The following is an 11,653-nucleotide window of genomic DNA, read 5'->3' on the forward strand; positions in this document are numbered from 1 at the left end:
GTGGTGTGGGTTTTTATTTCTTGAAGTTCATAACCATCACTTTAAAGAAATGAAAATATGTATGTATTTATTTATTTGTGCTTATTTATTTATTTGAATATTAGAGTTACCAAGAGATAGGGGCACACACACATACATACATCTGGTTCGCTACCCAAATGGCTGTAACGGCCGGAGCCGGGCCAGTTCAAAGCAAGCAGCCAAGAGTTCCTTCTGGGTCTCCCAGGTGGGTGCAGGAACTCAAGAACCTAGGCATCTTCTGCTGCTTTTCCCAGGAACATTAGCGGAGGGCTGGATCAGAAGCAGAGCAGCTCAGAATTATAGGATGCTAGCATCACAGGCAGAGGCTTACCTTATCATACCATAATGCCAGCCCCAATCTTGTAAGATGGCAACCTGCCTCCAACCCCAACAAACAAACGGAAGAATACAAAATGTCACAAGCTTCAGCTGCAACCCCTAGTCTTTTCCATATTCTCCACATTATCAACACTGTAGAATCTCATGGCCTGCGGACTTAGAAGGCGACCCAACTGTGTGAGGCATGAACAGGGAAGCCGCATTTGATAAACTCCCAAGGGCATTTTTGCCACGCAGCCAAACCTGGGAACTACTGCCTTAAAATCATGCTTTCATTTCTCCATTTCTACAATGCTCAAAATCCAGCCTCACAGGTCGTCCTTTAATGCACATCATGGGTGGCCCTGAGCCCTGTCGGCTGCAGCTCCCCTTTTCCAGGTGCTGTGGTTTCTCACCTGACAAGTGCAGCAGCTTCCCCACTCTCCACATAGTAGCCAGAGAGGCTGTTTCTAAAGTGTCAACCAGCTATCACTATGTTGTGTCAAACACAGTAGGTGCTGCCCCTGCTCTCAGGTGGCAGTTAGTCCTCCTGCAGATCCTGACCACCACAGCCTGGGGACTCCTGCCCATTTACCCCACAGCCTCACTTCCCCTTCCTCACTACATCACACTTTAGCCCTGACCCTGCAACATCACGTTCTGGGAATTCACACTTGCAGTGTCAATCACCCTGCCACAGTTTAAGTCACATGTCACCACATCTGACGACTGCTTGGCTGTTGCATCAAATGTGACCTCCTCCACCCGCAGCCTGTCTTTCCTTATTCCCTTCATAATCAAGATCACAATCTCTATTGATCTCCCTTACTGGAGGACTTCAAGAAGGTCCAGGCCTGCTTATCAGTGTGTATTCCAGCATGTAGCAGTAATGTTTCCTGCAGTAAAGAAATAAATTAACAAGAAAACAAACCTGACACCCTTCCTCTGCCAGTATCCTTAAGATAAAATAATAATAATAGTAAATGTACAATAACAACAGAAAGTCTAAAATATTGATATGAACAAAATAATGAAATGCTTGTTTAAAAGCTTAGTGGGGCCAGTTTGGTGGTATAGTAGACTAAGCTTCTGCCTGCCATGCTAGCATCCTATATGGGTGCCAACTGGTATCCCAGCTGCTTGACTTCCAGTCCAGCTCCCTGCTTATGGCCTATGAAAGCAGAGGAGGATGGCCCAAGTTCTTGGGATCATATACCCCCTTGGGAGACCTGAAGGAGGCTGCTTAGCTCCCAGATTCAGACCAACCCAGCTCTGACTGTTGCTATCATTTAGTGAATGAACTAACAGATGGAAGACCTCTCTTTGTATTCTTCTGTAAGTCTGCCTTCCAAACAAAAAATTTTTTAAATATAAATGTTTTCCTTAGCTAAGGTCTGTAAGGAGGAACACTGAGGATTGACCCCATCATCCTGGACTCAGTGCTGCCTTGGATGCCTGCTTACCCAGTACTGCCTTAAATCCCCTGGGTCTCAGTCCTCCTAAATACTTGGTTACCCATCCCCACCCCCACCTCCCATCCCTCACCCCCACCCCCTGGCCCCAAGGCACTATTGTAAACTTTCTAGACCTCAAACCCCCTTAAGGCCCACTTGCCTAATTAAGCTTAGTGACCTTCAGGTTTAAACTGTGAGCTCGACCAATCCCCTGAGGCATTTATCCCTAGTGTCCACCTACTGCCCTATCTGCCAATCCCTGAGCCCACACTCCCTAATCTCCTACCCCAAGACCTTGAAAGATGCCTTTCCCCTTTGTTCTCTCTACTCTGCTCTCACTTTCTCTCCGCCCCAGGCTACCTCCCTTGCTGAAATAAAGGCCTCTGTGGCTCACTTGCTGTGTCTGATGTCTTGGGCTTGTGGAAAAAGCTAACATTGGTGTGTTGGCCAGCGACCCGCTGCAGGCTCCCCCTCCCAGGGGGTTTGTTGTTTATTTCATTCATTATTGTTATAGCTTGCCAAATAATTAATTATTCAATGAATCATTGTCGTGATAATTCACTTATTGTTTGAGAGAAAAAACTCTTTATATTCAAAAAGTAAAATTGATATAAAAGATAACAGAATTTTTAATAGCTTAGCAAGCTTTTCTAAGTATTGCAAAATTCAGAAGTCATGAAAATGATGAGGAGCAGATCTTATGCAAAAATTTAAGATTTCAAAAAGTTAAAAAGATAAACTGGGAGGAAAAAATCTGCAATGTATTCAAACAGGTTAAAGTTTACAATCTCTTACCTATAGAGAACTCTAAAATCAGAATTCTTTAAAAATGACAGTCAATGTAAAATAACAGGCAAAGCATCTGAATAGGCAATAAAAATTTCATAACAACAAACATCCACTAATAATCAGACTGGTAGAACCCTATTGTAGCTTTTACTATCAAGAACACAGGAGAGACTCTAGTGACAAAAAATAACACCTGTGGAGGACCTTTGGGCAGGATCTACAGATTTGTGATTTCATAATTAGGCTTCTGGTCAGAAAGACAGCGATGAAAATGCTCATGCGACCCTGTAACTGGGTGTTAGTTGAACGTGTCTATGACATACTGTTGATTTTTTCCCCAACAGGCAGAGACACAGAGGAAAAAAAGTGACACACAGGGCCTGGCTTGGTAGCCTAGCGGCTAAAGTCCTCGCCTTGCACACACCAGGAACCCATGTAAACACCAGTTCTAATCCCGGCAGCCCTGCTTCCCATTCAGCTCCCTGCTTGTGGCCTGGGAAAGCAGTTGAGGACGGCCCAAGGCCTTGGGACCCTGCACCTGTGTGGGAGATCTGGAGGAGGTTCCTGGCTCCTGTTTTTGGGTCAGTGCAGCATTCGGATGGCCATTGAGGTGGCCTGGGGAGTGAATCATTGAATGTAGGATCTTCCTTTCTGTCTCTCCTCCTCTCTGTGTATCTGACTTTGCAATAAAATAAGAAAATCTCTTTTTAAAAAAAGTGACACATGGACAGAGCTTCCATCTTCTGGTTCACTCTCCAAATTTGTCAAAAGTCAGGCCAAAGCCTAGAGCCAGGAACTCAACCTGGGTTTTACACCTGCAAAGTGCAGGAATCTATCTCTTTGGACTACCACTTCTGCCAGAAACTAAAATTCAGTGTTTCCACAACAATGGCCAGGTTGGCCCTGGCAGGGTCATTGCAGCAATCCAGCAGACAGAAAGCTTTGAATCTATGCTGATAACTGATATCTTGCTTTTTTTCTGTTTGTTTGCTTTTTGTTGTTTTTTTCACTCCAATTCCTATAATGAACTAATTTCCTCATGACTTGCTAGGGTCATAAGAGCAAAAGACAAAAAGAATGTGTGGTTGAGTGCCCATCAAAAGAAACTGAGTGGGGAAAATAATAAAAGGCCAAAAACGGGAAATTTGGGTTACCCCTCAATACCACCCTTGGACCACTAATGGCTTGGTGATTTCAATCCCAGGCATTTTGATGGAAGGTCAAAGGGGCTTTTCACTTTCCATTGGAGCCACCCATGAGATGAGCAAGCCAAGTTTTCAGGAATTTCCCTAAACACAGGCTAGCTAGCAAGTTCCTATAAAATCACCTCCAATCACTGTTTTGCTGCCTCAGACCACCAGGAAAGCAGAAGTGGAGCCTCCCATTTTCAAAGTGCTTGTCCTGAACACACCACGCTCCTTTCGATGAGCTCTTGGGCGGGGTGGGGGTGGGGGCTGGGAGGGAGGGGCAACAAGTGAAAGGGGAACTGCTCCTCAGCAAGTCAGGAGATGATGACTGGTCCTAAGCAAGAGTTCAAGACATTATACAGAAATCACCTTGCTTCCCTCAGTGTTCATCTTCATTTCCAACCAGCCCACCTTGGGGCCACATTGCCCAAGATGCAGTTGGTATAGGTGGTATGATTGGTTTAAACCAACCATCTAAATGGTGGTCTTCTTGAACTCCATCTAGGACAGCTTGCCAGAATCTTTGACTTCGGGAGTCATCGCCAGTCAACTGTTTGCTCGAACCTCTTTGGATGTACTCAAATGTAGCCATTAAAGAAAAAGGAAGGAAGCACCTCACCTGATGGAGGGGAAAGGAGGGTGAACAGGTGTTCCCTCACACCAGGGAGAAGGGGTAAAGGCACAGGCTCCTTTGGAAGAAAGCTGAGAAAAGTAGGGAAGAACAAACCCCAAGGGCTGCCAAATAAACAAACCCAAAACTTGCGCTTAAACATGTAATACCAAACAGAATACTGCAGGGTTTTTTTTAACAAAAGAAAGAAATCTGGAAGCAGAATGACGTTCCTGTACAGAACCCCTTGACCCAGGGTGCCAGAGCTCACAGAAAGCCAGTCATTGTGAGCCAACATGTGGAACTGGACCTGCATACCTCGGCTGCAGGAACAGCCCAGCACAGGCACCGGCACACCTTCCCCTTGCACAGCCAGAACAGTCTTCTGCAACCACTATTTTTACTTTGCAAACTGGAACCACAAGAAGCCACCTGGTGCTTCACCAAGTTTCACAAGTTGTCTTGGTCTCTGTTCCACTTCACTGACAGAGAAGGGATGGCCAAAGAGGACAAGTCGTGGATAAGCTCTTTCCTGACTTTCAGTTCTGTATTCTCTGTTCAAACTGCTCCCAACCCTTTTCAGTGGCTTCTTGAGGATATTTTACAGCTAACACTTCATGGGGTGTTGTGTGGGTTTGTTTGTTTTGCTTTGTTTTGTTTTTAACAATTAACATTTCCCCTATAGAGAAGAGTGTGACTATCTCAAACACTGTATCTTTTATGACCATCATTATTATTATCAACGTTTTGGTCCATGATCACAATGGCCTCTAAATGGGAAGGGCCCAACAAAGCATGAAAAGTGTGCCTGTTTCTGCGGGGCTCAGACCACAGCACCTGTTGAGAGAGGGCTATTAGAGACTTGAACGCTCGTGCAATGGGAGTTTACTCTTCCAAAGATGTGAAGGGGAAGATGAAGTAAAATCCCTGGAGACCTCTGACTCATTAGTTGTGCTCCCCAAAACTTGTGCTCTTTGGTTAGCATTTCACAGAGGAGCTGAGAAGGTCCTCACAGTGTGAAGCCCCCATCCCACCTGTGAGAATAACTTCTCATGGTTGGTCCCTTCTGCATAGACTATAAACATTTGTGTCCCGAAAGCCATGGAAAAGCTCCTCCGCTTCTCTCTTACTAGTCCGCTCTTCCATCTTCAATTTACAACTGACACAATCTTGTTTTCCCCAGTACCAAACAACTCAACACATATCTATTTCAGAGGAGAACACCTTAAAAGGCTGTTGACTTTGCACACTGAAGTGTGTGTCCCTTATCCTAATAATGGGAGCTGCTTCTGAGACACTTGATATAATTAAAGGAAAAAAAAAACACATTTGTGTACTGAAGGAAATGTATTATGAAAAATACTGGAGTCAAATAAAAATTGAGATTACACACCACACCCACCATAAGACAAAGCCCGTTTGCCAGCCCAGCCAGCAGGAGGTAAATGAACCCAGAGTCCATTTGTGCCTTACCTTTAAGACAGTGCATTCAGAGCAAAGATAGGTAGAAGGAATGTTTAACTGCTCACCACCTGGCCAATTAAAGATCAACACCTCAACATGAGAACCATTGATAAGTTATAGGACTTTAGTCACTTCCGTGTGACATCCAGTTATGCAAATGTCCAAAAAGTTACAGTAAAGTTATGTTTTCAAAACTGGTCATTCAAAGTCCAACAACAAGAAAAGATCAAAATACAAGAAGTCTTCAAAAGAGTCACAACAGATGAGTATTACAGAAAAACCATGCATGGATTTCAATGTTGTGCAACAAAGTCAACTTATCTTTTCATTACATTTCCCATGAACTTGTCTGAAATACTTTCATGTATCTGTTTGAATCTACATCACTCATGCTGGCAAATGAATTCAGGCCTCCCTTGCCAACACTAAGTCTGTTTATAACACGGGGAGTACCACTTAGGAAAGTTTCAACACTATTTACAGGCTGTCTAACAACCCTGCACTGTATTTGTGTTGAGAGCAAGGAAAGGGGGCGCCAAGGAGGTTTACCTCACACCCCCTGGCAGGCAAGACAGCCAGGAATGGAGCTTTGACAGGACTGCCGGGCGAAACTGTGCGCCTTTCACGCAGGCCCCGGAACTGGGCTGACCACACTCCCACCTGAGAAAAGGCCTGTTTGTTCCGGAAGGTCAGGCCCAACCTCAAGTAACTGAGTGTGAGCAGTTAACAGAAACCAGCGCCCTAGGCGGCAGAAAAGCCCTAATCCAGGACAGTAAAGCAACTTTAATGAGGATTTCTCAGAGGCCAGTGTCCTGAAACCGGTAGCTCCAATGTTTCACCTGACCTTTAATCTTCAAATACCTGATCTTCTCTCTGGGTTCCTTGCCAAGGGAGTGGAGAGGAGGAAGAGGGATAATCAGGACATCTCCTCAGGAATTGGGAGCCTGAAAATTGGCTCTCTGCACACCCACTCCAACCTCCCCAGGTACAGTCCCCATCCAGGCCAGGCCTCCCTTCTCCTACCCTTCGGTGCGCGCAGACCGCTGCAGACAAGAGACCGAGCACCCCGTGCAAACTATGCTGCTCCAGTGGTTCAAAGGCGTCTCTGTGCTCAGCCCGGCGGGACGCGGAGTGTGGCCAGGCGGCCTCGCCCCGCCCCAGTCACCACCTCCGCCCAGTCTCAGCTGGCAAACCGGGAGATTCTCATTTTGTACCAGGAGGCATTTTCCACGTGTCAGCAAGCCGGCATCTCCAAGTCCTCGGGAGTTAGAGGCAATGCGGCAGGGTCGGGAGTGGGACTGTGCAGGATGGAGCTGAGGTGCCAGCGCGGGAAAATGCGGGGAAGGAAGCAGCCGGGGAACGAACGGTGTTATGGAAAGAGTGGCAGAGCCCCGACGTGACCCCCGGGCGGTGCTGACCTGTGGCGGAGGCCCTGGGACAGGCCCGAAGCTTGGTTCCACGCCGGTAGGTCCACCGTGTCCACGCCTCCAGGCATGGCTCGAACAGCGAGTGTCAAGTGGAGGACGCCAAACTTGGGACAGCTGCACCTGCTTGTGTCCCAGATCCCGTGCGGCTGCAGCGCTCGCCCTGCTGCCCAGCCCTTTGGTGACGCCTGCTGCCGCTCAGATGAGGTGTCTGCCAGGAGGTAGCGCTGGCGAGAAGTGTCTCTCGTAAAGGGAACCCGGCTGCCGAGCGCTTGCTGCCGGGCAGCCCGCGCACCCTGAGCCCCGCCCCGACGGCGGCCGCGCCCGCCCGCTCAGGCCCCACCGGCCCTCCTCCCCGCTAGCGCTGATTTCTCCGCGCCCCGACGCACCCCTTGCTTCTGCAGCCGTCTGTCTGTCCGCCCGTTTTCTTTGGTCACTTCTGGAGGAATGAGACCGGGAAGCAATCGCTGCGCCACCAGTCGAAAGTGGGGACCGCTTTTTCCCCTCTGCCCTCTCCTCCCAGGACGTCAACGCTAAATGGACACATTCGTGCTTCCCCTCGCGTCTTTATCCTGAAGTGTACGGTCACATTCTCTGCGTCCCCGCTCCTGTTTTCGGAAATGTTGAAAGCGTGACGAGGCGCCTGAGGAATGGAAAACCGCATCTCGCTTCTCCCCAGTCGTCAAATTGGAGCCGGCTCCCTGTACTCCGCTCGGGGGCACGGAGTCCGGGCGCACACCTGCCCGGTGCCGGGTCAACAAGGAGGTTCATCGGAAGGTGCAGGCGGCGGCGGAGAGGGCGGGAATAGGGGGTAAGGGATGGTGGGAGGGATAAGGGTTTGGGGCGGGGGAGGCACGGAGAGACTCTTGCAGAGCATTCATACCACTGCTCCTCACTTGGGAGGGGATGGGAAGAAGGGAAACCAAGTCCCAGGCTACTTGGATCAACAAGTGTATAAAGAGTCCGTGGTTCAATCTGGGGCAAAGGTTACTCTTCCAGGTTAATTATAGCGGGGCGTGTCTCCAGCTAGAAGCAGCTGGACACCCTGATGTATACAAACGCTACTCAACCGCTCTTGAAAATCCCTTCCAAGAGGATGTGGTGGGGGGAGCTTTATTTTAGTCCTGTTTTTATCGGAGGTACTCCCTGGGTACAGAGAGCTTGGACGATTTTGACTGTGTGGCCACAGCCCCCCAAAGGCAGGTGGAATAACGGTGTGGTTTGACCGCTCTATAGTGGAAAGGGGGAGAAAGCCTTACAGCGCTGGTCTTGTGGGAAGGTTGTGGATTCCGGTGAAGGAAACAGACCGGCTTAATATTTGAAAAGCAGAGTTAGAGAAACAGAATTTTTGATCCATTGGTTATCTCCCCAAATAGCCCTGATAGCCTGAACGGAGCCAGGCTGAAGCCAGGAACCAGGCATTTCTTTGAGATCTAGCATGTGGATACTTGGGTCATGCACTTAGGCCATCCTCCACTGCTTTCACAGGCACACGAGGGACAAGCCGGATCCCAAGTGTGGCACCAGGGACTCCCAACTCCTGCACCACAGTCCTGGCCCTAAGATATTAACTTTTACCTTAAAGAATTTTTAAGCTTCTTTAAAAAATAACAACAACAACAACAACAACAAACCCTCCAGGAAGTGGAACGCTTATTAACTTCCAAATAGCAGGACTTCAGTAAATTCAACTCCTTTAGAAGACAAATGTAGACCAGAGTAATGTTGGGGGAAGGCAGGGGTTGCATCAGTAAATGTCTCATTTTAAGTATTATCTAAAGAAAGGAAAACTTATCCAATAAATTACTAGTGGATAGTTCAAGAGCAAATCCAGTCAGTGGTTAAGACCTCCACTTATAATGTCTCCATCCGGTACTGAAGTGCCTGGGTTTAAGGCTCAGCCTGATTTGCAGTTCAAGCTTCCTGCTAATGTGCACCCTGGGAGGCAGAAGATTTGCAGCCCTGCTCACACAGGGGAGATGACACGGGCTGCTCCCAGCGGGAATGCCAGAGACAAGACTTGGTAGAAAGTGGTTTCCTCAGAGACCAGTGATCTTGGGGTGAGGTGGGCTGAGGTGGGCTGAGGGAAGGCTGCTTCTGTCTCACCCGGCTTTCCCTGTCTTCCTTAGCCAGCAAAGGAAGTGTTGGGGGGAGGGATTAGAGAAAACAACAGGCTCAGTTTTAGGTCAAGCACATTCCGGACTCAGCTTGGTACTGGTTGGGCAGTGGTCCCTTTGGTGGTTGCAATCGCTTCTCATGTCCAGTGCTTTTAGCACTTCTCACAGTCTCTGAAATTGCTAAGCAAGTGTTATTTGCCTGTTGAATGAAACAAATGCTTATTCATCACAAGATAAGCAATTAGCCATTATTCATCAGAGTGTGAAGAGGAAAAGCAGGTGCATTCTCTGACTATAGGTAGCAATAGGTATAACTGGGTCATTCATTACAAGCTTAGAATGTGCAGTTATACTGCCTCCTACATGGCCAACCAAGATTGAATGCTGGGCTCCTGGCTGTGGCCTGGCCCAGCCCTGCTTTTTGTGGGCGTTCAGAGAAGGAGCCAGTTCATGGAGAATCTCTCTGTTTTTTGAGCAGCTATATCCATTTTAAATGGGAAGGGAAAAGTCCAATAAAATGCAATAATATTGCATTTATGAAAAGCATCACTATATGCTAAGGCTCAGTGCAGAAAGGTCCAACGTAACCCTGAGCGCCTACTCTCTGCTCAGGTGGGCCTACCTGGATCATCACCCAAGGAATGCTGAGCAATCTGTACACTGTCATCTTCCTTTGAAAATGAGGAAATGGGTTCAGACAGGTTTAATGTGCGTCCATGAGGTCATCCACACAGCAGGTAGCAGGTTCAAGATATCTGTTTAGGTATTTTAAGCCTCCAGAATCTTTATTCTCTTCACGTTGCTACACTAATTGATGATTAAACAGCCACTGCCATTCGGTAGCTTTCTCCATCTGCAGGAGTTTCTTAAACAGTCCCACATCTGTCATCATTTATAAAGAGTTTCATAAAAGCGGGGCCTAGCGCAATGGCGTAGTGGTTAAGGTCCTCGCCTTGCACACACTAGGATCCCATATGGGCGCAGGTTCTAATCCCAGCGGCCCTGCTTCCCATCCAGCTCCCTGCTTGTGGCCTGGGAAGGCAGTCGAGGACGGCCCAAAACCTTCACCTACATGGGAGACCCAGAAGAGGCTACTGGCTCCCGGCTTCAGATTGGCTCAGCTCCAGCCATTTCGGCCACTTGGGGAGTGAACCATCGGACGGAGGACCTTCCTCTCTGTCTCTCCTCCTCTGTATATCTGCCTTTCCAATAAAAATAAATAAATCTTAAAAAAAAAAAAAGAGTTTCATAAAAGTGGAGAAAAGGAGCCTGGCACTATAGCCAAGGGACTAAATCCTCACCTTACATGCACCAGGATCTCATATGGGCACCAGTTCGCGTCCCAGCTTGTGGTCTATGAAAACAGCAGAGGATGGCCCAAAGCCTTTGGATCCTGTATCCACGTGAGAGACCTGGAAGAAGCTCCTGGCTCCTGGCTTAAGATGGACTTGGCTCTGGCTGTTGTGGCCACCTGGAGAGTGAACCAGTGGACAGAAAATCTTTCTGTCTCTCCTGCTCTCTGTAAATCTGATTTTCCAATAAAAATAAATGAATCTTTAAAAAAAAAAGAAAGTAGAGAATTGACATTTGTACTTAAATAGCCATAACTGCTGTTTGCATATATTATCAATTAGTACAGAAGTAACATTTTAACAAATACATAGTCAGCAAGTTCATAGAGAACACTGGAAAGAAAAAAATGCTTCAACACAAACTTTAATGTACACACTAGTCACTAGATCTTATTAAGATGCACTATTTCTGGAGGACCTATGGTTCTGAATCTTTTTTAGATGTATTTATTTATTTGAAAGTCAAAGTTACAAAAAAACAAAGGGAAAGACAGAGAAAGAAATATCTTCTATACACTGATTCATTCCCTAAATGACTACAATTAGCCAGCAGCCTATAACTCCATTTGGGTCTCCCACGTATATGAGTGACAGACGTTTTAGTATGTAAGCCATCTTCTGCTGCCTTTCAAGACATGTCAGCAGGGAGCTGATCAGAAGCAGAACAGCCAGGATTCAAACCAACACTAATATGTGATGCCTGCTTGGGCACTGCAGGCAGCAACTTAGCCGACTGCACCATAATGCAGGCCCAGTGCTGCATTTCTAAATGGAAGAAGCCGTTGGCCCATGTACCACCTAAGTAACAAAGTTCCAGAAAATCTAACCTGAGTGTGTGAAGGAACTAGGAGTGGAGAAGACACGAGAAAAGTGAATGGAAGAGTTGGAGTCACAAGATTGAATAATTTGAATACCAT

General features: G+C 47.2%; 1 protein-coding gene across 2 annotated transcripts in view; it reads right to left on the minus strand.

The window, feature by feature from the left end:
• MCOLN2 (mucolipin TRP cation channel 2) overlaps window positions 1–7,939 on the minus strand; it is a 42,266-nt gene extending 34,327 nt beyond the window's left edge. The window contains exon 1 of one of the 2 annotated variants that reach the window (XM_058658733.1): window positions 7,262–7,939. In XM_058658733.1, the coding sequence (XP_058514716.1) occupies window positions 7,262–7,338 (77 nt within the window). In that variant the 5' untranslated portion in view covers window positions 7,339–7,939. Of the gene's footprint in view, window positions 1–6,866; window positions 7,211–7,261 lie in introns of those variants that run through there. The other variant, XM_058658738.1, reaches the window with a different exon arrangement.
• Between the last annotated feature and the right edge of the window lie 3,714 nt (window positions 7,940–11,653).

This window comes from Ochotona princeps, chromosome 2 (genome assembly GCF_030435755.1).
Source record: "Ochotona princeps isolate mOchPri1 chromosome 2, mOchPri1.hap1, whole genome shotgun sequence".
Lineage (NCBI taxonomy): Eukaryota > Metazoa > Chordata > Mammalia > Lagomorpha > Ochotonidae > Ochotona > Ochotona princeps.